Source organism: Herpailurus yagouaroundi, unplaced genomic scaffold (genome assembly GCF_014898765.1).
Source record: "Herpailurus yagouaroundi ecotype Mexico unplaced genomic scaffold, PumYag 222, whole genome shotgun sequence".
Taxonomy (NCBI): Eukaryota; Metazoa; Chordata; class Mammalia; order Carnivora; family Felidae; genus Herpailurus; species Herpailurus yagouaroundi.
The window spans coordinates 2,924,614-2,952,078 of record NW_024412453.1 but is presented as its reverse complement, the minus strand read 5'-3'; the positions used below and the strand labels follow the sequence as shown (position 1 = coordinate 2,952,078).

The 27,465-nt window shown below is 43.6% G+C and overlaps 1 protein-coding gene and 1 long non-coding RNA gene across 2 annotated transcripts; one reads left to right on the top strand and one right to left on the bottom strand.

Annotated features, from left to right (window-relative positions):
- Positions 1-3,057: 3,057 nt before the first annotated feature.
- Positions 3,058-18,596, bottom strand: CRYM (crystallin mu). The gene is made up of 8 exons (XM_040458811.1): positions 18,354-18,596; positions 17,712-17,865; positions 15,707-15,769; positions 11,056-11,157; positions 10,387-10,570; positions 6,851-6,972; positions 5,663-5,747; positions 3,058-3,408 (listed from the first exon to the last, which is right to left on the bottom strand). Exons 1-8 carry the CDS (start codon positions 18,521-18,523, stop codon positions 3,344-3,346), a joined length of 945 nt encoding a protein of 314 aa, XP_040314745.1. The 5' UTR covers positions 18,524-18,596; the 3' UTR covers positions 3,058-3,343.
- On the top strand, positions 7,559-10,420 carry LOC121019417 (uncharacterized). The gene is made up of 2 exons (XR_005785573.1): positions 7,559-7,770; positions 10,248-10,420. It is a non-coding gene; the product is annotated as an uncharacterized LOC121019417 (long non-coding RNA).
- Positions 18,597-27,465: the final 8,869 nt, after the last annotated feature.

Here is a 27,465-nt window from a genome sequence, read left to right as displayed (position 1 = left end):
TATCTCTTAATTCCCTTTACAATGACTGTTTCTTTTCTATTGTGTCTTGGTGGCCTAAAACAGTTATTGTATCGGCTCTTATGGAAAGATCAAAAGAAGAAATCTATGAATTATTTCAGGCACTTAAAAAAATTTAAATTCCAATATAGTTAACATACAGTGTTATATTAGTTTCAGGTATACAATATAGGAATTAAACAATTGTGTACATTACTCAGTGCTCATCATGATAAATATACTTTTAATCTCCTTCACCTCGTTCACCCATTCTCCTATTCACCTCCCCTGTGGTAACCATTAGTTTGTTCTCTGTAGGCAAGAGTCTGTTTTTTGATTCTTTTTTTTTTCTTTGTTCATTTCTTTCTTAAATTCTACATATGAGTGAAGTCATATGGTATTTGTCATTCTCTGACTTATTTCACTTAGCATAATATGCTATAGATCCATTCATGTTGTTGCAAATGGCAAGATTTCATTCTTTTTAATGGCTGAGTAATATTCATATATATATAGTCTCCATTCATCTGTTGATGGACACTTGAGCTGCTTCCATAATTTGGCTATTCTAAATAATGCTGCAATAAACACAGGGGTACACATATCTTTTTGAATTAGTGTTTTTGTTTTCTTTGGGTCAATACCCAGTAGTGGTATTACTGGATCATGTAGTAGTTCTATTTTTAAATTTTTTGAGGAACCTCCATATTCTTTTCCACAGTGGCTGCACCAGTTTGCATTCCCACCGACAGTACACGATAGTTCCTTTTTCTCTGCATCCTTGCCAACACTTATTGTTTTTTGTGTTTTTTATTTTAGACATTCTGACAGGTGTGAGGTGATATCTCATTGTGGTTTTGATTTGTATTTCTGTGATGATTGATGATGTTGAGCATCTTTTCATGTGTCTGTTATCCATCTATGTCATCATTGGAGAAATGTCTGTTCATGTTTTCTGCCCATTTTTTAATTGTATTGTTTTTTGGTTGTTGAGTTGTATAAATTCTTTCTATATTTTGGATACTAACCCTTTATTGGATATGTCATTTGCAATATCTTCCCTATTCAGTAGGTTGTCTTTTAGTTTTGTTGGTTGTTTCCTTTGCTGTGCAGAAGCTTTTTATTAAAATTTTTTATTATTTATTTTCGAGAGAGAAAGAGTGTGAGTAGGGGAGGCATAGATAGAAAGAGAGGGAGACACAGAATTGGAAGCAGGCTCCAGGCTCTGAGCTGCAGCACACAGCCTGAGGTGGGGCTCAAACTCATGAACTGAGAGATCATGACCTGAACAGAAGTCAGACGCTTAATTGACTGAGCCACCCAGGTGCCCCGGAAGCTTTTTATTTTTATGTACTCTCAATAGTTTATTCTTGCTTCTCTTTCCCTTGCCTCAGGAGACATATCTAGAAAGAAGTTGCTATGGCCAACGTCAGAGAAATTACTGTAATTGAGGCCCTTTGAATAATCCCATTATCACACATCCTTCTCTACACATCCCTTAGGGTTGTGACCATTAAGTTCCCCAGAAGGACTTCATCATCACTTGAGATGTGCAAAAGCAGATCGCATCGATATTTTATTCCAGTGCAAAGGCCCCTATCCAGACAGCCTGGCAAACATGATAAACTTGTGGCTAAGCCATATGATTTCACTCCTATGTAGAATTTAAGAAACAAATGAACAAAGGAAAAAAAAATAACCAGAAAACAGATTCTTACCTACAGAGAACAAACTAATGGTTACCAGAGGGGAGGTGAGTAGGGGAATGGGTGAACTTGTGGATTCATTCTATAGCATGAAGAAGAACTGTTAGGAGTTTGTGTAGGAAAACAAAGCAATAGAAAATTTTTTCTTTGCTGTTGACTTATCTCATAGCCAGACTAGGAGTGGGAGTGGATTCGGATGGGGGATGGGTCTTTGGCAGGACAAGAGCAACATAACTCTGCTAGTGAATTGGGGGAGCTAGGGAAAACTCACCTCAGTTTCCTCATCTGGAAGACGAGAAGGTTGGACTAGATAATTCCTAATGAACCTCTCAACACTGATACTTTAGTGACATCTGTAGATTTGTCCACCCAATACCCATTCCTCCTTCTTTATGCTAAGAGCCCCCTTCTCTTCTGTTAGCTCATGTGGTCAGGTGGACTAATTCCACTCTGGACTTCAATGGGGGCATGTGACCCAGGCCCGGATAATAGCAGCATCAGAACAGTGGGAGGATGTGTTTGTTTCAGGGACAGGCACATGGCACTGGACTGTGCCAGAGTATTCCATCTCATTTAGCTACAGTGTTAGGCACAGAAATGGGCACATCACCTAGATGGTCCTTCGAATTGTGGGATAATCTCCATTTCTGCTAGCGTTGCCGAAGAGGACAGCCAGGGGAAAAGTTACTCGGTAATGGAGCCAACACTGAAGAAAACAGAGCTGAGGGATGGAGAGAGCAAGACTGGGTCCTATGGATACTTGGAGCCCTGGATACAGCTGTAGCTGTGAGCAGTTACCTGTGTACTTCTGAATTGTAAGAGCCAATATATTCCATTCCTCATTCATTCGTTCTTTCAATCATTCTGCCTAGGGTAGTTTGAGTTGTGGTCTCTACCACCTGTGACCAAAGAAGTCCTGACCAATATAGAAGCTCCATTGTTCCTGGAAATTTAAATAATGAGAAGCCAGAAACAAGTCTACATAAAGCATGATCCCATTTATATGAAATGTCCAGGAGAGGCAAGTCCGTAAAGATAGAAAGCAGATCAGTCGTTGGCAGAGACTGGGAAAAAGGGGAAAAGCGGAGTGACTGCTACTGTGCACCAGGTTTCATTTGGGGAGTGATGAAATGTTCTGGAATCAGACAGTGGACGGTTGCACCCTGCGAACATGCTAAAAACCATTGAATTGTATACTTTAAACTGGTGAATTTTATTACAGGAATTGTATACTAATTTAAATAATTTAAATAAATTTAATTATGGTCATTGGAACTCCCCCAGGGAGTGAATGGGAGCACCTGCTTTCCTCACTTCCTCTTCCATGGGGGACAGAAAGGACCACAGTGAGAACTGCAGACTTGGAAAATGCTTTATTTCAAGGAATTACAAAATGCAGTGAAATACGGGGGGAAACAGAGCATCACTATAATCTGGTGTAACAGAAGAAATGGCCACCTAGTTTTGCTTTCCAACTACACACACAAATGGGGATCTCATTATTTAAGGTAAGACACGATAAGCTCAAAACTATAGCTCATTGTACCTCGGGTTCCCTCATTTGATCTAGAAATTGCAAGGGAGCTGGTAACAACATCCCTTGAGCTGTTGCATCTACCTCCACGCAAAGTTCCTTCGTTTCATTTGCCAGATGACCAGGAATCGTACACTAGTTTGGCTGCAACCAGGTCTTCCACCGCCATTCCTGGAAGGGGCAGAAATGTGGTTCACTTTTTGTCAGAACACCATTCCCAGGAACAGTCCAGGCCCTGTGATTGGCAGTTTCCTGACTCACTGTCTGTGCTGCTAACCATGCCTATTGGGGTAAAAACGTACTCATATCCAGAGGTGCGTTTAGGCTTGGAAGGTCTGAGAAGGACAGGGTGAAGCAGGGAAAAGATGCTAAGCAAGAAATGTCCACCAAACACATTTTAAATGTCCTTCAAAGTTTAATTTAGCGTGCTGAAAACTTTCTGTGAACAGCCGGATGGTCAATATTTAGGCTTTGCAAGCCCTATGGTCTCTGTTGCAATCAACTCTGCCATTGTGGGGCAAAAGCAGTCATACATGATAGGTAAGCAAACGACCCTGGCCATGTTCCAGTAAAACTTTCTTTATGGACACTGAAGTTTGAATTTCATGTGATTTTCATCTGTCACAAAATATTCTTCTTCTTTTTTGTTTTCTAGTCATTTGATTAGAAACTATTCCTAGCTTGAAGGCAGGACAGAAACAGGAGGTGGGCCGAGTATGGCCCACAGGCTATAGTTTGCAGACCCTTGGTCTAGTCCAAACCCTGCATCCTTCAGCAACCCCACTTATCTTATTGTTTTGGATATGAAGCTTAACCTCAAGTGGATATGTGTTTTTAAAGGACAGGTATGATTTTTACTAATTTTTGTAGTCACCACTACATCCAGTACGGAGTCTGATACATAATAGGTGTTTAATATGCACCTGCTAGATGGAAAGCTGTGCCAATAAACCAATCCCCAAAGCAAGAAAACAAAAATTGCTCAGAAGGGCACAGCAGATTTCTGCAGTATGGTCTGCTGAAGGGGTTGCTGACCTCTGATCTCTGAACTCTGAAATTTTCCATCACAACTGGATCAGTGTGATGTCTTTGAACCAAGCTCTGGGTAAAGTTTACACTGCTTTTTCCTGTCTCCCTGTGCATGAGAGATTTTGAAAATATATTTAAAAGGCAGCAAGGCACGGATACTGACCCATTGGCATGGATGCTAGGTGGCCAGAGTACTCTTAATGTTCTGCCAAGCATTAAAGCTTTGGGTTCTTGATCATAGGAAATAGGCAAGATCTTGGGAGAAGGGTGGAAGACATTCTTGGGGGCTCAGGGCAATAACTATTTATCAACCAGTTTGGGAGTATTTCAATATTTTAGGTGTATCAGCTGACTATCAGCTCTGTTATCATGTGCGTCCATTTCCTTAACTCCGAGTGGGGGGTAAAGTTGCTGGGCTGAGGGGAAGACTGGCCACTGGGAGCCCATCCTTTGTTGGGCTTCTGTTGGTAATGGGGCTCCCCATGGAAGTCCCTATCAAATCAGCAAGTAGGAGGGTAGGGAAGGAAGGACAAAAAGGGGTCTCAGGCTGTGCTTCCTGGGTGGGTCTCTTCTGGTAGGTCTCCCTGCCATTTCCCTTAAGCTTCCTGTCTTAAAAACAATTTTTTTTAACATTTGTTTACTTTTGAGAGATAGAGAGAGACAGAGCACAAGCAGGGAAGGGGCAGAGAGAGAGACACATACGCACAGAATCTGAAGCAGGCTCCAGGTTCTGAGCTGTCAGCACAGAGCCTGACGCAGGGCTTGAACCCATGAACTGTGAGATCATGACCTGAGTCAAAGTCAGACGCTCAACTGACTGAGCCACCCAGGCGCCCCAAGCTCCCTGTCTTTAAACATCCTTACCCCCACCTCTGAAGGATACCTTCTTCTGACTTTCATTTAGATCTAAGTCCAAATGATTTGCTGCTGACACTTGCTGTATACAAATCATTTTACACACATACACATGTCACTTAATTCTCATAAACACTGAAGGGAACAGGTAGTGAAGATACTGTGGCTCAGATGGAGTGAGGTCACTTGCCCAAGGACGCATATCCAGGGAATGGCAGAGAAGGGAATCCCACCCAGAACCACCCAGTTCCAGAGTTCATGGGCTTACTACCTACTGTGCTAACACACATAATAATTGTGTTAACATAACATAATTATAACATAAATAACATAAATAACATAACACAATTAACATAATTGTAACATAATTATAACATAAAAAACATAAATAACATAACACAATTATAACATAAATAATTGACTCAAATGACAGATTTCATGAATCAAATACAGAGTCCAGTGACTCATTCCCCTTTGCACCAATGGGCAAGCCTGCCCTTGTGCTCTGGCTGGAGTGTGCCCTGGGAGCAACAGTCCTTACCTAAAGACTTGAACACCGTGGTCTTGTCGCAGTGCGCCGGCTTGACTCCCCTCACCACTTCTCCCAGCTCAGCAAAGATCTCAGCCTGTGAAATGAACACACACTGACCCGGGGGCCATGGAGCCAGTGTCTGCTCTGGCCAGGTTCTGAAGCAGGGGCAGGGAGAGCACCCAGAACTGGATGAGGTTCTTGACAAAAAGATCATTTGTAAACTGGCTCCCCCCATTAAAAAAAAGATATATAGGGGCGCCTGGGTGGCGCAGTCGGTTAAGCGTCCGACTTCAGCCAGGTCACGATCTCGCGGTCCGTGAGTTCGAGCCACGCGTCAGGCTCTGGGCTGATGGCTCAGAGCCTGGAGCCTGTTTCCGATTCTGTGTCTCCCTCTCTCTCTGCCCCTCCCCCGTTCATGCTCTGTCTCTCTCTGTCCCAAAAATAAACGTTGAAAAAAAAAAAAAAAGGATATATATAATATATATATGTGTTACATATGTATATATATATAATATAATTATAATTATTACATATAACACATGTTATATGTTATATATATTATAATTATATACAACACATATGTATTATATATAACATATAATATAATAATTATAATTATTGTATAATATATAATCATAATATAATTATACACACACACCTATATATTTATATATATTTTTTTGCATAATATCTGCCTTTGTGATATACCATAAATGCAGAGATACAAGTTTGTAGCCAGGAGAATGTCCAGCCAAGACAGTCTGTCAGTGAGGAAATAAGCATATTCTTATCTTAACGCTCATTTTGGCAGCCCTCTTCTTGCTCCTATGTTCTGATTACAGAAGAATAAGGCCAGAACGTGGCCAACCCCAGTCTTATTTTGTTGGCCACATTGGGAAGGTTGCCAGCCACTTATCTCCCAATCTTACTGCTTCATAGGACAGCTCAGTCCGATGGGAAACATCCATCAAGCTGTTCTCCAGGCAAAGGGGACAGGAAAACACATGTCATTAACATAATGGCCACATTATTCCAGAAGGGAATTAGAAAGGGTTGAGAGATGTTTAGGGGCTGTCACCCACAAAGAGGTAGGAGTGACTGAGGTCTGGAACAGTCCAAATGGCAGGGAAGGTTAATGAAACCCTGGCATCCAGGTGAGGCCAGCTGGACAGCAGCCCACCAGGAGGAGAGGCTCACCCCTGACAGGAGGACATCTCCAGACTCTTTCAGGGCAGCCTCTTGGGAATCCACATAGAGCACAGCCTGTTTCATCAGCTCGTCGTCCAGCTCTCTCCAGTCGGGTCTGCTCGCTCCAATGGCTAAGAGACAGCAAAACGGACCCTGAACCCAGAAATAGAGGCAAGGGACACTACACGTGCCAAAAAGTGGAGGAGGGGTGGGGAAAAGGAGGTGACACAGAACACAGGGGAACACTCAGATTTGGGATGCCTCATTTCCCAATGCCAGCCTCCCCAATCAGCAAGACTGAACACTCATCAATAAGAATAATGCCTGTCTTTTTTTTTTTTTTTTTTTTTTTGCATTTCATACCAAGATCTTTCTAAGAGATTTTGAGGCAACTTAGCATTCATTTATTGGCTGCCTGCTATCTGTGGGATGTTTCGCACATTTTATTTATAATCCTCACAAGTATGCTTCATGTCTGATTTCCATTTACAAGGTGCACAAAGGAGGCTCAAAGAACCGAAGGTGTTGGCCATGGTTGTGTATCTAAGACATGCTCCTGGGCCCTTTGATGCCTTTTCTGTTTGTTTATTGGGGGCAGTGACCTCTTTATAAAATTCTGGGAACAGAGACATTACTTACAGCTTATTCACACCCTACACTCCTCCATCTTCTATCAATCTGCTTGGTTCTGAATCCTTCCCACTCCTCACCCCCAACCATTTCTCTCTTCACTCATGACAAAGGAGCCCAGTGCCAGGCTCACGGAGAAGCCCCAGTAGAGAGGAAACTGGCTCCATCCTGGCACCGAGATATCACATCCTTTGCAGTGAGCCCAGCAGCATAATGATGAATCCAAGGAATCATGCCTCCTGGCACCGGCACGTAGGATAACACAGAGGCTGCCACCAAAAGTCCACAAGGCCAGGCAGGTAAGGAACATGAGCAAAGCTGGTCAGAGGGGCTGGATTGGAAATGGTGGAGCCCTTGGTACACAGAAGAAAACTGGCCCTTGTAAAGAGGGCAGCCACCATTCATCTCCAGCTAATTGTGGCCATGAGAATGCAGGGCCGCTGTTAGATATTCTCCCCTTCTTCCTTTTATTATTTTTTTTTTAAAGAGAAGCAGGAAATCTATTTGCATGTGTTATTTCTTGATTTTTAGAGCACACTATGGTCCAAACAAAACACATCTGCTGGCTGGATCCAGCCCACGGCCAGCTAGTCTTTGGAAACTGTTATAAAGCCTTGCACCCACATAAGGTGGCATTTATGTGCCTTCCCACATTGTGTCCAGTTTTCTCTACTTGTTCCCTCTCCTGCTGTTGTCCCCTACTCTAATTTTCAACGAGATTGGTGTAAAAATGTCCTTCTCGAAGGGCATTTGTGTGGGGAGTTCTGTAGAACAAAAGCACTAACTAAATGAAGCTCGTAAATAAATCATAAGCTGGTGGGAAAAACCCTAGCTTCTCAAGCCACCTCTTCTCATTGCACTTGCATCCCCTCTCCCCAACCCTCTCCTGCCCCAGTTCTTCTGAGCAGGGGGAGTTTTCAAAGGGTCCTGTGAGGCCACTGGGGCAGATGGAGGTGGGCCAGGCAGTGAAGGGAGGGGTCTCACTCAGTCTGGGCCCTGGCCTTGCTCCAGTGGAGCAAGAACGGGTGAGGGTCAGACCCCAGCTGGGGCAGCGGGGAGAGGGTGCAGGGCGGGGGTGAAATCAGGCCTATCTCTTAGCCAAGCTGTAAAGTAAGTAAAATCTGTTGTTGGTGTCTCCCTGTCAACCACACTTGTAACATACTTTTCTGAAATATATTTGATGCCTCTGTAAACGCCTAAGCCAATTTTGTCTTTGGGCTAGGGAAATAGAAGGGATGCCTGGACTCAAGATTTAGGCAGCACTTCCTGGAGAGTCACAGTGTGAGAGAGATTCTCTGTTGCTGGCTTTGAGGATGAAACAGACATACAAGGAACGTGGACAGCCTCCAGGAGCTGAGAACAGCCCCCAGGAAACCAGTATTCCTCTCTTAACAATGTGAAGCATCTGCACAACCACCTAGCCCTGGAAGAGGGCTCTGAGCTCTAGATGAGACCGCAGCTCACACAACACCTTGATTTCCTCCTTGTGTGAGCAGAGGCCCCAGCTAACCCATGCCCAGACCCCCAAAACCACAGAAACTGCAAGATAATACATATGTACTGCTTTAAGCTGAAAAAGAAAAAAATCAAGTCGGTCTGGCTGAACATTCAGCTCTTGTCCATTTTACCAAGAACTGGTTTCTTTTGATTTCCCGAGTCCTTCCAGAAATGGTCTTACTGTCACAAAGCCAGAACTGACCCATCTCTTGCCTGCCTACCCTCTGGACTCACATCATAACACCAGTCCCACACAAGCTGAGACCTTCACTTCGTGTTGGCCCATTCCTCAGGCAAGCCACACGCTGGTTTCCTTCACAGAACTTCCCCTTACCTGGAACCATCTAGTCCATCTATTTGCTTAGCTCTTTGTTGTCGATTTCCTTTCACCTGAATGTAAGCATCAGGAAAGCAAATGTCCCCGAGTGCTGGCTTATTTTGGCCTCCCCAGCATCTAGAATAGTGCCTGTCACATGGTAGGGATTCAGGACACATTTGTGATTGGATGCGCAACCATGACACTGGGCTTCTGCCTGCTCTCTGCCAATGTGTACAGAATTCTTAGCTTCTGAGTTCACGCCAGGTGGTTGTCACCAGAACAGAGGGCACTGAAAACGTGTTTAAACCCCTAGTATTTGCCCTCCTTGCTCACCAGATTCCAGTCTTCTTTTTGGAAGATAATAGAGAGTAGTAAAATTGAAGAGCTTGTGCTCTGATGGTAGATTGCTTCAGTTCAGATCCCAGCTCTACCACTAAGAACCTCTGACTTTGGGCAAGTCACTTAATCTCTCTATGCCTTGGTTTACCCACCTATAAAATGAAGGTAATGATAAGAATATCTCCTACCTCATAAGGTTGTTGTAAGGATTGAATGATGTAATACAAATAAAGAATTTAGAACAGCACCTGCAACAGTAAATATTCGACAGAGACCAGCTCTTGCTATAACCTCCAGAGTCATTTGAGAATCCTCAGAAGCCCCAGGAACTCTTATGGTTGGAGTCCCACCCATCCTATCACACATATTAAATAGCATCCACATGTCATATTAAATGTCTTTTGTGCTATAATTTAAAAAAAAAAACTTTTTCAGGGGGTAATTCTAAGTATTTTTAAGAAAGAAGGAATCATTTGACTTTTGTAATTTAAATTCCATTACATTTAAGAACTTAGCTGTGACTGATCACTTGCCAAAATGTTACATTTTATAGAACTTAAATGTATAAGCTTCTGGTTCAGGATTTTTGTTTCAAAGTTTTGAGTGAATATTGTTTTTCAGGGATCACATGTTCCTGAGGGCCTTAAAAAGCTTGGTCGTTTGCATGAGGAAAATAGCTCTGCAGATGCAGCCACTTAGTTCAGCCCAGGGACAACTATGGCCACCATCTACCCATGGCTCCGGGAGCCACTCTGCTTACCATTGATGTGAGCCCCCGGCTTCACCCATTCACCAAACAAAATGGGCTCTGTTGCCATGGTGACTGTGATGATCACATCTGCACCTGTCACCGCCTCCTGGACCGACGAACAGACCTGTACCTCTCCTTGAACTGTGTCTGCAAACTTCTCTGCATGTTCTTTGGTGCGGTTCCATATCCTCACCTTCATTGGGGGTAACAAGAGGGACATTGGTGCCATGATTGTTTGTCTGTTTATGTTTTATTATGTTTCATTGGTGCCAGGGGAAAGTTGAGCCACTCTGGGGTAAGGGGATTTACATCATCCCCTATGGGTGTGCCTGGGTGGCTCTGTTGGTTAAGCGTCCAACTCTTGATTTCGGCTCAGGTCATGATCTCACGGTTCATGGGATCGAGCCCACATCAGGCTCCGTGCCGACAGTGTGGGGCCTGCTTGGGATTCTCTGTCTCCCTCTTTCTCTCTGCCCCTCCCCTGTTAGCACGCAGGCACGCAGGCATTCTCTCTTTCTCTCTCATGAACAAATAAACAAACGTTAAAAAAAACAAGAATGGTCTAGATCAGACTCTTGACCTAACTATTTCAGAATTGCCCATGTTGCAGTGAAGGAGTATAGATAAAGGTCACGATCGCTCCCTCTCCTCTTCTCCCCTAGCCTTCCCTGGACTTACCTCTTTGAAGGAGAACTGTTCTGTGAAGACCTCGTAGTGGCTATAGGCCTGGACCCCAGCCCCAAGGATGCACAACACTTCACTGCTGGGTGGTTTCAAAAACTATTTGAGAGAAACCAGGTGGCAAAGGTCAAGGGAGACAGAGCAGCCAGGTGAAGAACAAACACAGTCTGAGTATCAGGTGTCTTTGGCCCTATCTTTAGCTCCCTCACTATCTCTTGGGCAATGAAGGAGATGATACTTCGTGTTTCAGTTTCTCCTCTGCAGAGTGTGGAGCGGAGGAAGGAGCCTTCAGGGAGCCCCTAATATATGCCAATGCTTTACCCTCATGGTCTCATTTAGTCCAGGCAATCACCCTGTGAGCAAGGCACTCCTATTTTTATCCTCCTCTTCTAGATGAAGAAATTGGGGTCCAGAGAGGTTAAGTAACTTGCAGGGTCCTACAACTATTAAATGGCACAGTGGGGCTCCAAAAACCACACCCTTCATTCTCCAAAGACCACATTCTTTCTCCTGTGCCACCCCATCTTGGGGACATGATAGGCCACACCCACTTCTCAGAGCCCTGAGTTACTTCTAAGAGCTACCTGGAATCCATGGGCCCTTCCTTGCAACTCAAGGCTCTCCGTTATATTTTCGAAGCCCACTGCTGATCCTTTCTCAGCCTCCATCTTCCTTTAAAGAGGAGTGTAGACCTGGCATTTGTGGCACCTGCTAAGGATGTACATGTGTCTGTGTTTGGGAGTGGGGTTCTATGATCAACTCATATCAAGTATCATCTCTAAGGTGAAATCTTCCTGACCCCCCGATAGAAGTCATCCCTTCACAGCACTTATTTCTTTACAGATTTATTTTCTTGTACTGATCTGTAAGCCCATGAGGGCAGAGACAGTCTCATGTGCACAGATTTGGCACAAATCTCCTATTATGTGTAGGAAGTAAAGCAGGGTTCCTGAACCTCAGCATGACTGACATTTGGGCTGGATAATTCTTTGTCAGCAGAAACGGGTGCATGGGCTCTCCTGTGTATTACAGGATGTTTAGCAGCATCGCTGGCCTCTATGCATTTGATACTTGTAGCATCTCCTACTTCCCCTAGTTGTGACAAAACCAAAAATGTCTCCAGATATTGCTAAATGTCCCTGGGACAGGTGGCAAAAATCATTTGGGGTTCAGACCTACTGGCACACCATCCATATTAAATAAGAGCCTCTTGTGGGGTGCCTGGGTGTCTCAGTCAGTTGAGCATTCAACTCTTGATCTCAGTTCAGGTCTTGATCTCAGGGTTGTGAGTTCAAGCCCCACACTGGGCTCCATGCTAGACATGAAGCCTACTTTAAAAAAAGAGAGAGAGAGAGAGAGAGAGGAAGGGAGGGGAGAGAGAGAGAGAAAGAAAGAAAGAAAGAACCTCTTCTGCCTTTTCTGTATTTCATTCAGTAAAATTTGAGTCTGTCCTTTCTTCGATATTAATTATTGAATTTCTGGAATGTAATCCTAAAAGTGAAAGTCTCTTTAATTATTAATTACTAGCAAAAAGGAGTCACAGAAATAGTAGCAGATGTTCATCTCTCCTGTAGCTACAGAAGGAGAGATACCATTTTGTGCCATAAAATATAGTTCAAGGTATCTGACTTGGGAAGTTTTCAAAATTACAATATCAACAAAACAAGCAATGTTATGCTCTTATCCAACAAGGAGAATTAGGTGATTTTTCCTTTACTAAATCAATTTTTTCCTGTTCTTAGTTAATATGAATCTATTCTTTGAAGTACACTTGGGCTTTAGAAATCATTGCAGTGTCCTGTAAAACAAACCTTCAACTTGTGAAACTAAATCTCTAATTCTGATTGATTGTCTTACTTGATAATTTGTTGCCTTGGTAATAATGTTACAATAGACATCTCTTTTCCTAAATAGCATAACATTTATAAGATGTATTAAATCATAGCAGGATTAGTGGTACTTCATTCTTTTTCCCATAGCATGCAAATAATTAAAAACATGTATATGAATCTGCTAGGTTTCTTACTTAAAGAGCTTGGAAGTGTGTGTGTCATCTGCATTTGCTAATGAACAGCACTAGATGTAGCCCTGCCATCTCTCCAGCCCCCTCTCAGGCCATGTTCCTCTGCAATTCCTGTCCTTCAGCCACACCGGCTTCTTTGCAAATTCCCAAGCACGTGTGCTACCATCAACCACAGGGCCTTTGCACAGGTTCTTTCCTATGCATGAAATATTTTTCTCTCTGTCCTTCACAAGTAACTCCTCCTATCCTTCATATCTCTCCTCAGATATCCCTTCCACCAGAAGAGCCTTTCCAAATCCCACAGACCTCCTGTTACACACTCTCATTGCACTTCACCTCTTGCACTTGATGTATTTGTCTAGGTAATAGTTTCACAGGTATTGGTGTGATCTTTGGGTTAATATCTGTTTCCCCAAATAGACTCTTGTGTTCCATGATGGCAGGTACTGTATCTGGTTTTACTTACCATTCTATGCCCCAGACTGAGCACTGGGCCTGGCCTCTAGTGGGCACTCAATTATTTGCCGAATAAATGCATGCCAGGGATAAACTCTGATATGTACTGTCACCTTGAAAAAGCATGTCAGAATCCACAACTCAGGGTATGTGCAATCCAAATGCAAAGAAGTTGCAGTGACTGACAAACCCGAGAAGCTCTTATACTTCTCATCCTCCTCCCCAAAGCCCTAAATGAATGAGAAGTAGTGGAAAAGAAAACACTCTCTCTTCCAGGGCAAAAAGTGTAATAGACCTTTAGTTCCTTATTGAAATAACCCATCTGCACCCCTGGGCATAAAGCTGGGAAGTTGCAGCCTAAACTCTGAAGCATCAGCTCAATGATTCTCAACTCTTATGGGAGTGCAGATTTTTATCAATGCAAAAAAAAAAAAAAAAGCACGGTGTAACTGGGAGCTGGGTCTATGAGATTTTGGTTTTCAAACCTGGTTGATCATCAGAAGTAACCAGAGACATTAAAAAAAAAAAAAAAACAACACAACAACCATTTTCTTGGGCCCCACCCTTAGTGATTTCAAATCTGTGTTTTGGGGATCTGAATTTTTAAAGACATTCCCCAGGTGATGGCTGCTGCATAGCTTGAGTTGGAAACCACAGACCTGGGCCACGAAGACCAGGCAGTCTCAGAGGATCCCATAGCTACGTGGCTTATATGACTTCAGGAAGTCCTAGTCTCCATCTCTAGGACGAAATGAGGCCAATAATACTTGTTCTCCCTCCCTCACAGAAACCGAAAGATACATCAAGACAATGGGTTGGAAGTTCTTCTGAAAAAGACCAGAGTCCTTTACAAATAAATGAAAGGCAGTAATTGTACCAGTGAGTATATATATCTCAAGGAGTCCCTTGACTATTTCAGTCTGAGTTGGGTCTGGATATGCTTCAAAAAACCATTTCATCCAGGTGTGTGATCTGCCCCCTTCCTACACAATTCTCAGGTTAATTCTTACATTCTTCCCTCCCCATCTTGTGTTTAGAAGACCTTAACATGCTCACAATCTGAACACCTGGTCTCTGCTGCTCCCCAGACCCCATACCTCTTTATGCTCATTCCTCATAAACTCCTAAACCAGCTCAGCAAACCGTATACATTCCCATCTCACGTGAAAGACACCCAGCTTTCTAAGCCTCTTCTCTGTAACGCTAACCTCTAAAGATACTGCTTTTTTTGTAGGATGTCCTGACAGTGCTCAGGAACATCATCGCCCCCTTCACTTGCTTTCCCTTTCGCCTGAAGAGTGCCCCTTCCCCCACTTACTTCCTTCAGTTTTTACTCAAATGTCACCTTCTTGGTGAATGAGATCTTCCGTGGGTAATTCGGAAGGTCACCCCTCCCCAGTATTCTCGATTCTGCTTTATTTTCAAGCAGCACACTATCTGTTTTTTGTCGGTAGTGGGTTTTTTTTTTAAAGCAAATCCTAGCATGTTATTAACTCAAAAGGAGTTTGTTGTTGGTTAATTATTTTCTTAGCAAACCAAACTGTGTGCTTCACTTTTCATCTTGTGTATTGTCTTAAACCCCCATGTGCCACTCTCTGTTTTGTTCACTGCCATATCCCTGATGTTTAGAACAGTGCCCAACATATAGTAGGATCTCAGGCGGTACTAGCTGAATGAATACGTGAGTGCACTTGGATCTCTTCATCTCCCCCTCTGCTTCTTGGGCAGGATTGGCTTTGGCCTATGCAGCAACTACCCTGATTTACCAGGAGCAGTGTAGTACGGGGGCAGGGGGCAACAAAGCAGTCCTGGGGGTCATAGAAGTCAAATTTTAAATTCTTGCTCTGCTTCTCAGTAGCTGTGTGATCTTGGGCAACTCACATAACCTCTCTGAGCCACATTCCCTAAATCTCCTTTGCAAGGTTGATGTGAAGATAAGGAATAAGGTATGTAGGGTCCCCGGAATCTAGTGGTGCTCATTAAGTGGTATTTAATAGTTTCATGAATCCCTGTGCTCATCTGACATCCCATTTTTGGCTTATGGAGTTCCAGTTATGTCCAAAGGAATACCGAAGTAAGTCTCTCACTTCTCCCTTAGGCTTTCAAGCTTGAGGCACCCAACCCCGCTCTCCAGCAAACCCCAACAACACAGGCTGGCACTAATCTTACCTTAGTGGCGATGGCAGATACTGCAGCTGTTCTCTTTGCGGTGATGACATTTCCATCCATGACCTTGGAGGAAAGGAGAGTCAGTGAGTGAGGGGCATCCCTAGCCACGACTTAAGCAGAAAGAAACAGCTCAAAAAGAGCAGCGTCAGGAAGTATCACAGTATCCTACAAAGAGCACAGGCTTGCTGTCAGATCTGGAGCTAATTTTTCCGCTTATGAGAAATGCACCTTTGAAGAAATATCTTAATCTCTAAGTACCATTTGGCTTACCTGTAAAAACAAAGACAATGCCAACCATTCAGAAGACTTTGGTGAGGATTAAAGCACTCACATAAATGTAAATATCTAGCACACGATGAGCCTTCAAGAATTGCCCATTTTATTTTCTTTCCCTCGGTCTTTCAAAACACCAGATGAAGGAACAATTTGAGGAATTAGAATAAGTCATATGACATCTTTGCAAGGGCCATGAAATTCTACCTCTTAACTGAAATTCTACCTGGCTCTTAACTCTTACCACACATGTGGGGAGCTTTGTGAAGATACAGATGCCCAGGGAATCTCTCTAAGGGAGGCATCCAGACACCCTTGTTTTCAAAAGCTCCCCAGGGGATTCTGAATTATGTCTGGCTAAAAATAACCACCATCCTTTGTGTTATTCTCCTGTTTTTAAGTTATCCATCTTAGTTGCTCCCCAGGTAGTATCAGTATTCTCATTTTATAGACAAGGAAGTGAATCACTTACTACTGAGCAGATTCAGGAAGGATCTAAGGTCTTGTCATTTAGTTTAAAAGCCTGAGCCGGTCCCACTTTCTGGGGGAACCACCATTGGTAGTGGTATGAATGTCATCTCCTCAGAATGAGTATAGGTTGGGTAGGGCTACACAGTTTCCCCAGAGGAGTGATATACAGCCAGGTTCCTTGGGGAGCCAGAAATTCAGGAGAGAGGATTTAAAGATCCAGAAGTATGGGTGGAATGAAGGAGACTGACCCAGCTAACAACTCAACTGCCTGGTCTCAGAGCCAGCTTGGAGGGCACAGAGCACATGGGTTCAGAGTACAAGTTCGTACAAACTCCATCATCAGGCAGGCCTAGTAATGATTCCTGGGCCTTTGGCTAAGCAGCTGTGTGACCTCCAGCAAAGTGGCTCCACTACTCTGAGGTTCAGAGTCCTCAACAGAAATTGGGAGTGGGGTGTGAAAGAAAAACTCCCACAGAGGAATGTTGCCACAATTGAATGAGATCAAATTCTCTTCTCTGGCACATGGTAAGTGCTCAGTAAGTGGCAGTTAGAAAGGCAGTAGACACAGTCTCCAGAGAGTATAGACCCTGGACTTACACTGAGTAGGTCTGCAGTCCAGCCATGCCACGTACTTAGTTAGGTAAACCTGGGTAAGATGGGCATAGTTGCTCTGTGACTCAGCTTCCTCATCTGCAAAAGGGGGCTAATGATATTACTTACCTCACAGAGTGCTTCTAGGTATTAGGAGAGTTAATACAAGTCGAGTCCTCCATGCCTGATACATACAAAGTGCTCAATGAATGAGCTACTGCTGTATTTTGGTACTACCATGAACCGTTAAAACCAGTGACTGTATCTCTCAGAAAAGCCTCCCAGGGATTATAGGACACTCCTTTTCTTCCACTAGAGAAGTCACTAAATAAATATTTCCTTGGCTACTGAGTTTGATGAACTGTATATTGGAGTAACTGGGACAGGGCAAGAGCATCTACAAGAATGATGAGATTATTACTTCCACACTGTCACACACTTCAAGTAGCAGGTGCACTCTGGTGCTGGATTGTGCATCCTCAGGAAGTCCTGGAAACAGATACACAGTCACAGACACCCTTCATTGTTGCTGGTATCCAGAGACATCATAGTCAGAGAGGGGCACGTGTGGTCCCCATCAAATCTCCACCCAGCTCTCTCAGAGAACTAATTTCCAGGCTAGCTCTGGGCCCAGGGGCCCCCACTTCATCCCAGGCAGGGAGTTGCTCACCGCCAGAAGGGAGCCATTGCTGGGCTCAAAGAGCAGCACAGTGGCCTGGTGGGAGGGCACCATGGAGATGGTGCTGTGGCCCTCGTAGAAGGTGACCAACTTGGTGGTCAGGGCGTCTTCTGCAGCACTGTAGGCAGGCATGACCCCCAGGAAGCTGCAAGGAGAGAGGGATAACTTCAACCCCTTCCAAGCAATGCTGGGGTGCCCTATCAAGTCCCAGTGTACGTTCCTTTCTCTTTCCTCTGTCACTGCCCTACTGTCCCTCCTTCCCCCCATTTCCGCTGTCCTTCCTTTAGGCAGTATGTGGAGTATAAGAGTCGGCCTCTGGATGAGAAAAACTATCCTAGTTCTGCTACTAACTACCTGTGTAACCTTGGGTAAGTTAACCTAAGTCTCAGTTTTCCCCATCAGTAAAATGCTTGCATCAATACCTACCTATATGGAGAATGTGTTGAATTAAACAAGATAACGCCTGTAAAGCGCCCACTTGGTACTGTGGTTAGCGCAAATATTAGGTGGCAACTGTTACTAGCAATGATTTAGACGAGCCCTCTATTCCTTTCTCCCGCTGCTTCCCTTCGCGTGCCTTCCCTTCCCCGTTTCCAGTTTCTCCAGCACCTGGCCCCCGCCTTTCTCACTCACCCCCTGTGCTTGGCCACCGGCACCACGGTGCGCACCGGCTGCATGACGCCTCCGTCGGGGCCGCTGGAGAAGTTGGCCAGAGCCGCCTCCAAAGGCGGGATGAGGAGGCTGGAGCTGCGGAGGTGCTCCAGCACCTCGGCGGCGCTCAGGAACGCCGGTGCCCGGCTCATCTCGCCGCGGGCCTTCGATTTCAGCTGGGGCACAGCGCACGGTGTTCCCGAGGCTGCTCCCTAAATGAAAGCTGGGCGCCGCGGTGCCGCCTACTGGTCACCGCCTAGCTGGGGGGCGGGGCAACGCTGGTCTCCGCCCTCCGCCTGTCTCCCACGCCTCCCCCCACCCCCGACCCAGGGCCGAGCTGGGTCCCCTCCAGCAACGAATTCTCCAGGATCGCAGTTGAGGCAGTGGGTGGGCTGGGAGTTCAGTATTCTTGGGTCCACTTCCACAATTCCTATAATTAGCTGTAGTCATTGCAAAGGGCTTAGTCGCGCCCACCCTCGTTCTTCCCCACCTGTCGTCCTCTCCCGGAAAGAGGAGAGAGGGGAGATAGGGGTCAAACGGAGGCAGGGCTCCTTTTTTTCTTAAATTGTTACCTGCTGCTAGGAGATCTTAGGTGAAAGAAGATAGTTATTTAAAAAACGTTTTCTTTTCAATTCTGCCCCTTTCTGGAGTCTCTTATCCCAACCTCCCTCCCACTCTCACTCCCACCTCCAGATCCCACACTGCTGATTGTTTTAAGTGCAGAATTTTCTTCTAGGTTAACTAACTCACCTAACCTTCACCTTTTAAAAAGGTGGAAGTTCCCAGGACAAGATATAATGGCCTCAGTGAGTGACACATAGAGCCAAAATGCCTAAGAATGCACCTTTTCTTCAAGGAGCTTATTCTTGAGAGGAGGAAATAAGACAATATGTGCAACAGGAAGGTAACCAAAATGTAGGGCGGTAAATTGTAGCTGCCATATCAGAGATAGGAAAAATAAACGTTTTTGATAATGCAAAGAAAAGAGATTATTTTGATGTCGACTGTTTAGATAAAGGTTTTATGAGGGGGGGGGATAAATCAAGCCAAAAAATAAAGTTAATAATGGTAAAACAACAACAGTGTTAACTTTACTATGTACCAGGTAATGCACCATGCATTTTAGGTGCATCACCTCATTGAATTATACAACCTCTATGGTAGGTAGGTGTTTTTAGCCCGGCTCTCCAGTTGAGGCTCTGAGGGATGAAGGGCTTTGTCCACAGTCACTCAGCACATCAGCAGAGGAGTTGGGATCTGCCTTTGAAGTCTGTCTCCGGGACTCTAATCCTTTTTTTTTTTTTTTCTTTTTCTTTTTTTAATGTTTATTTATTTTTTGAGAGAGAGACACACACACAGAGGGTGAGCAGGGGAGGGGCAGAGAGAGCAGGATACCAAATCTGAAGCAGACTCCAGGCTCTGAGCTGTCAGCACAGCCTGATATGGGGCTCAAACCCACGAACTGCGAGATCATGACCTGAGAGCTTAACTGACTGAGCCACCCAGGCGCCCCTCCAGAACTCCAATCCTTACAATTAAGCTACACAGGCAGAAAGAGAGGAAGAGGGCATTTCAGGCCAGGTGAAGTCCATGGCTGGAAAAAATATTGTCTAGTCCTTGGGAATAATAGTGTTCTGCCAGACAGAGTTGGGTTGGAACAGGAGTGTGAGTGTGGAGGGGCTGGGGGCTGATGTCCAGGAGCACCAGAAGATAAAACTGGAAATGCCTCTTGGACTCAGGAGGCTAAGAAGTGCGATTCTTTGGAAAGAAATAATATGCTCCAAATAACTGACCATTAAAAAAAAATTTTTTTTAACGTTTATTTATTTTTGGGACAGAGAGAGACAGAGCATGAATGGGGGAGGGGCAGAGAGAGGGGGAGACACAGAATCGGAAACAGGCTCCAGGCTCTGAGCCATCAGCCCAGAGCCTGACGCGGGGCTCTAACTCACGGACCGCGAGATCGTGACCTGAGCTGAAGTCGGACGCTTAACTGACTGTGCCACCCAGGCGCCCCATAACTGACCATTTAAAAAGATGATTCTTGTGCCAATGTATAGGATGAAACAGATGAGCAAATGTGCAGTCTGGGAGACAGGTCAGGGGGCTCGAGTGCTTCTGTTGTTACTTCCCTGATATTTGGGTTGTGAGCTGTGCAGGGCATTTCTTAGGGAATAGTCATATCATAATAAAAGGTAGTATATGGGGAAATGTCAATATATTTATCAATGAAATAAATTGTATATTATGTATTTAGCACAGAGTAGCCACATAATAAATGAACCTCTTCTATCATCAAAAAACGAGAAGATACTGTGGTGGTTGGGGAAAGCTGATTTCAATTACACAATTTTGTTTGTTCAGTTTACTATTAGAAATGGATGCCCAGGGCTGCTGGGAATACAGAAATATTTATGGGCCATAAATTGTGTTGTTATTATTCTGTAATATTTATTGAGTTTAAAAAATGTAGAGGTATAAAGAAAATAAGGAGTTGTTCTGTTATTCTTGAGGATAAAAAAAGCAAAACCAAATACTAACTAAAAGAGATATGAAATAGGAGAGGCAGATTTTTTCCCCTTCCATTGTTAATTAAATAACTGAGCCTTGGTTAAAATACAAAGCTCCTGTATTCATTTCTAGAAAATCCTGTAGGAATAAGACTAGTCTGTAAATCGCCTCAAATCATCTTCCTTATAAAGCTTTGTGTATCATCATTCAGGTCTTCAGTCAAGTACCACTGGGAAAATTGATCTTGGTTGAATTAATTCTGTTGGGGCCAGTGACACAGGGTACTAACTGGTTCCAAGGTTGCAGAACTTTTTCATAATGGAAGTTATGCAATACCTCTGACTGTGGTCAGGAGTTATATAACCTGGCAGGTAGAAGCGGATTCTTAGGTGATCACATATGCCAGGAGTCCAACTGGCAGGTTCTGTGGAGGCTCTAATACCTTCTGACATCTCTTTTGTTGTTTACTTAATATATTTTGTTAAAAATTATAGTACCTTCTTTAGCTTCAGTAGAAGCTAAATTAGCATATGATTGGAGATTAATGTTCTTTTTTAATCATTTTTAATTTGCATCAAAATAACTGTGTAACTATTTAAAAGACAGGGTCTGTGAATTACTCAAGGTCATCTTCCTTTTATGAGTTTGGGTAACATCACCCAGGTCCCTAGTAAAATTTGACTTGTCAGACAGGAAGTTCTTGTTTGAACTTAGGAGCCTGTGACCACCTTTGGAAGAAGTCCTCATAGAAGGGTAGGGCAGCCTTCTTCCTCCCACCCAGACTGGGTAGGAATAGTGGTTTTAGGGAGGCTGGTTGGTCCTGAATTCCAACTGACTTCCACAAGTCTGATGTCCACTTGTAGAACATGATCTAGAATCTAGATTAGAAGCTGGTTTTGCAGGTGTGGACTGAAAGGCCATCCAGTTGTTCAGTAAACACTTCCCTGCCCCAAATGTTCCCGGGGGGGGGGGGGGGGGGGGGAGGGTGTCACTGAAGTTGGCTGAGACAGTGAGGGATATGGCATGCTTTTGGGTGACATAGAAATAAACACCCTTTTATGCCTAGTTTACAAAGAGCTTCCATCCAGAATGGTTGTTAAGAGTTTCATATATATTTAGGGATTTATGAAAATGATTACAATCTACCCTTGAACAACATAGGGGTTAGGGGCACCAACACACCCCCTCACACACAGTCAAAAATCCACATATAACTTTTTCCTCTCCAAAACTTAACTACTATTGACCAGAAGAGCCTTACTGATAACATAAGCATAACATAAGCATACCAATTAACATATAATTTGTATGTTGTACCATATACTGTATTCTTACAATAAAGTAAGCTGGAGAAAAGAAAATGATATTAAGAAAATCATAAGGGGGGCGCCTGGGTGGCGCAGTCGGTTAAGCGTCCGACTTCAGCCAGGTCACGATCTCGCGGTCCGTGAGTTCGAGCCCCGCGTCGGGCTCTGGGCTGATGGCTCAGAGCCTGGAGCCTGTTTCCGATTCTGTGTCTCCCTCTCTCTCTGCCCCTCCCCCATTCATGCTCTGTCTCTCTCTGTCGCAAAAATAAATAAACGTTGAAAAAAAAAAGAAAATCATAAGGAAGAGAAAATACATTTACAGTGCTGGACTGTATTTACAAAAAAAAAAAATCTGAAGTGGACCTGTGTACTTCAAAAACCTAATGCTTATGGGTCAACTACATAAATGTTAGTTTAACTCATCAATGTGATGCATTGTTAACAGAGTCCTAATATCCCAATTTGTCTCTAAGGCTTTTACTGGTGTTCTAATGCCTTTTTTGATGAAATCACCACCAAATCATTCTCAGGTAGAGGATTAGGAGCTTCTCCATTAATGATTCCCAAGAAAAGGCTCTGAGATCAGCTAGTTTGGATTTGGATCCTGGTTTTTACTACTTGTACATACTGGATGTACAAGAGACTTTACTACCTTGATGCTGTTTCCTCAATTGTAAAATCAGATAATATTAGAACCAACCTCCCAGAATTTGTGTCTCCCAGAGGCATAAATGAAATCATTTTGTTGTGTTTAGCAGGTTGGTGTTTCATGAGTATTCTTAATAAGTACAGTAAAACCTTTGTTTGTGATCACAAGTCATTCCAGAAACATGCTTGTAATACAAAGCACTTATGTATCAAAGCAAGTTTCCCCCAGAAGAAATAATGAAAACTCAGAGGATTCATTCCACAGCCCCAAAATATTCATATAAGATGATCACAATACTGTAATATAATACAAGATAATAAAGAAAATACAAAATATAAAGAAAAATAAACAAATTAACCTGAACTTACCTTTAAAAACCTTCGTGACTGGTGTGAGGGAGACAAGAGAGAGGAGGGTTTTTGTGTAGGATGAGTTTCACTATTGCTAATGGATGTTGACTACAGTACAGTATTAATAAATTCTTGTCATAGACTGTATTTAATGTAACTGGTAATAAGACAGCGGAAGAAAGGGTCTGTGTCTGCAGGCAGCCTGACCTAGAATGAAGCAAAGCATTCCTAAGCTTACTTTTGTGTGGAAAGGCAAAGGACCATCCATAGGTGCTTTGAAGGGACAAAAGATACACTAGTGTCAGTTGTGGGCACCTTCCAATGTTCTGAAAAATCACCAATTTCTGTCAAACACCACAGCCTGAGACCGGGCATCCGGGCATGGGAGACAATCACCCACAATGTGGCAGAGATGGGGGAAGGGGGAGAAGAACCATTGGCTCAGTTATGATCACGTGACATTCCGCATCAGGTACAGTTAAAATTTATTAGAAATGTGTGCTCCTCTTGCTGAACACTTGAGGAAGTTACTTACAATCCGAGGTTTGACTGTATTATGTTAGTATTATTAAGTGCTATTGATGTTTTTATTTTATTATTATTAAAATAATGAAAGTCCTCTTAGTAGTAATGACTTAATAGAAAGAATATTAATAAACGTAGCAATGCAGGCACTGGTAAAGACGTCACTGGTGTCACTGCCCATTCCCTGTCCTCCCCTGAGGCTTTGTCCAGGGGCAAGGCAAACCTGCTTCTGGAATTTGGGAAGTTCTCTGCTAGCTTCCGCCTCCCCCACCCCAGGAGGTGGCCACTTGTACTTCTCTAGATTTTCTGCCACTACCATGCTGAAGGTGATGGCAGGGCAGAGCTGTCACTAGGATGAGGCAAACACAGTGGCTAAGGTACTCACTTCAAGCGCCAAATTTAAGAGACATATTCAGAACTCAAAATACACACTACTTTTAAAAGATTTTTAAAAAATTGTTTTAAGTGCAATATTGAAAAAAATTAAAACACCAAGAAGAAAAAAATCCACCATGAACAAAATACCAAAGTTTTAAATAAAAACAGGGTCAGGATTACCCTCGCACCTCACGGCACTTTTATATTTGATTTTTTTTATTTTGAAAACTAAAAATTAATCAAAAATATTGATCTTGATTACTCAGCTGGCTTCCCCTTAAACGTTGCAGCCAAGGTGAGCATCTCACTTCCCTCCTCCTTTTCTAGTTGGGGAGGTGCCAGGAGAAGGAAGCAGAGGCACACCCTGGAAGTCGGAAGTTGGGCTGGGCTTGTAGGCGCCAGGTGGGCGGTGGGGAGGGGCAGGCGGGAGAACCGCCACCGGAGGGCGCTTGGCGGGTGGGCGGTGATGGGGCCCCAGCGGCGCGCTCTGGGTCCTCCCGCCCGCCGGGTAGCGCGCCTTGGAGAGGTCAGAGCCATCCGGGGGCGGTAAACCCGCGGCGGGGCGGTTGGGTAGGGCGTTCCTACAGCGTGTCGCAGGCGGAACTCGCGCGTGCACCTGAGCGTGGGAGGTGGCGGCAGATGGGCAGGTGTGGCGCTTTGGATGCCTGTGTGGTGAGTGTCCCAGTTCTCTGCCTTGGGATCCTCCCGTCCGGTCTTCCCCGCTTGGGGTCATTCTCCCCAAGTTCCCGGGCTGTGGCGGAGGGTGCTCCCGGACTCTTCCGGAGTTCCACCCCCTTGGTGGCGCTCCTCCTGGAAAACCTGTATCTGCACTCCCCAAAACGAATACAAACTCAAAAACCCATTGGAGACGTAGGTTTGAATTTAACTGTTTTTATTTTATTTTGTATTTTGGTTGTAGCTTAATGATTAGAAGGAAGGTTTGGGGAAGTGCCCCAGCTTTGGTTTTAATTTGAGTTAGGGAAGTGAGTTGACCTTTGTGAATCTAAGCTATAATGTAGGAATATGATCTTACCTATCTCATAAGGTTTTTCTTTCTGGTTTTTTTTTTAAGTTTGTTTATTTTGAGATGCCCAAGAGTGGGGGGAGGGGCAGAGAGAAGGAGAGAGAGAGAATCCCAAGCAAGCTCCCCACTTTCAGCACCTAGGCTGATCCCATGAACTCTGAGGTCATGACTTGAGCCAAAATCAAGAGTTGGAGGCCTAACCTGCTGAGTCACCCAGGTGCCCCCCATTTCTACCATTTTAAAGTATTAGACCTCTGTGGCTTTTATTATATTCACAGTGTTGTGCCGCCATTACCACTACCTAATTCCAGAATATTTTTGTTTGTTTTTGTTTTTTTAAGAACATTATTTATCATTCTTAAACTCTATACTCACTGAGCTGTCACTTGCTATTCCCTCTTATCTACAGTCCCTGGCAACCACTAACCTTTCTATCTCTATGGATTAGCCAATTCTGGGCATGTCACATGAATAGAGTCATGTAATGTGTGGGCTTTTATGTTTGGCTTCTTTTACTGAGGATAATGTTTTCAAGGTTCTTTTTTTTTTTTTAATATGAAATTTATTGTCAAATTGGTTTCCATACAACACCCAGTGCTCATCCAAACAGGTGCCCTCCTCAATGCCCATCATCCAATTTCCCTTCCTTCCCACCCCCCATCAACCCTCAGTTTATTCTCAGTTTTTAAGAGTCTCTTATGGTTTGGCTCCCTCCCTAACTTTTTTTTCCCCCCTTCTCCTCCCCCATGGTCTTCTGTTAAGTTTCTCAGGATCCACATAAGAGTGAAAACATATGGTATCTGTCTTTTTCTGTATGACTTATTTCACTTAGGATACCACTCTCCAGTTTAATACACATTGCTACAAAAGGCCATATTTCATTCTATCTCATTGTCACATAGTATTCCATTGTGTATGTAAACCACAATTTCTTTATTCATTCATCAGTTGATGGACATTTAGGCTCTTTCCACCATTTGACTATTGTTGAAAGTGCTGCTATAAACATTGGGGTACAAGTGCCCCTATGCATCAGCACTCCTGTATCCCTTGGGTAAATTCCTAGCAGTGCTATTGCTGGGTCACAGGGTAGATCTATTTTTAATGTTTTGAGGAACCTCCACACTGTTTTCCAGAGCGGCTGCACCAGTTTGCATTCCCAACAACAGTGCAGGAGGGTTCCCATTTCTCCACATGCTCACCAGCATCTATAGTCTCCGGATTTGTTCATTTTAGCCACTCTGACTGGGGTGATGTGGTATCTGAGTATGGTTTTGATTTGTGTTTCCCTGATGAGGAGCGACATTGAGCATCTTTTCATGTGCCTGTTGGCCATCTGGATGTCTTCTTTAGAGAAGTGTCTATTCATGTTTTCTGCCCATTCACTGGATTATTTGTTTTTTGGGTGTGGAGTTTGGTGAGTTCTTTATAGATTTTGGATACTAGCCCTTTGTCCAATGTCATTTACAAATATCTTTTCCCATTCCGTTGGTTGCCTTTTAGTTTTGTTGGTTGTTTCCTTTGCAGTGCAGAAGATTTTTATCTTGATGAGGTCCCAATAGTTCATTTTTGCTTTTAATTCCCTTGCCTTTGGATTTGTGTCAAGTAAGAAATTGCTGCGGCTGAGGTCAGAGAGGTCTTTTCCTGCTTTCTCCTCTAGTGTTTTGATGGTTTCCTGTCTCACATTCAGGTCCTTCATCCATTTTGAGTTTATTTTTGTGAATGGTGTAAGAAAGTGGTCTAGTTTCAATCTTCTGCATGTTGCTGTCCAGTTCTCCCAGCACCATTTATTAAAGATACTGTCTTTTTTCCATTGGATATTCTTTCCTGTCTTGTCAAAGATTAGTTGGCCAAACTTTTGTGGGTCCAATTCTGGAGTCTCTATTCTATTCCATTGGTCTATGTGTCTGTTTTTGTGCCAATACCATGCTGTCTTGATGATTACAGCTTTGTAGTAGAGGCTAAAGTCTGGGATTGTGATGCCTCCTGCTTTGGTCTTCTTATTCAATATTACTTTGGCTATTCAGGGTCTTTTGTGGTTCCATACAAATTTTAGGATTGCTTATTCTAGCTTCGAGAAGAATGCTGGTGCAATTTTTATTGGGATTGTATTGAATGTGTAGATAGCTTTGGGTAGTAATGACATTTTCACAGTATTTATTCTTCCAATCCATGAGCATGGAATGTTTTTCCATTTCTTTGTATCTTCTTCAGTTTCCTTCATAAGCTTTCTATAGTTTTCAGCGTACAGATCTTTTACATCTTTGGTTAGGTTTTTTTCCTAGGTATTGCATGTTTCTTGGTGCAATTGTGAATGGGATCAGTTTCTTTATTTCTCTTTCTGTTGCTT

Bases quoted from the DNA above. Each gene is read 5' to 3' on its own strand.
- CRYM (XM_040458811.1), bottom strand. From the start codon at position 18,523: ATGAGCCGGGCACCGGCGTTCCTGAGCGCCGCCGAGGTGCTGGAGCAC. The intron at 15,770-17,711 runs GTGAGCAACTCC...CTTTCCTCCAAG, and splicing joins GCAATGGCTCCCTTCTGGCG to GTCATGGATGGAAATGTCAT. The intron at 11,158-15,706 runs GTAAGATTAGTG...TCTCTCAAATAG, and splicing joins TATCTGCCATCGCCACTAAG to TTTTTGAAACCACCCAGCAG.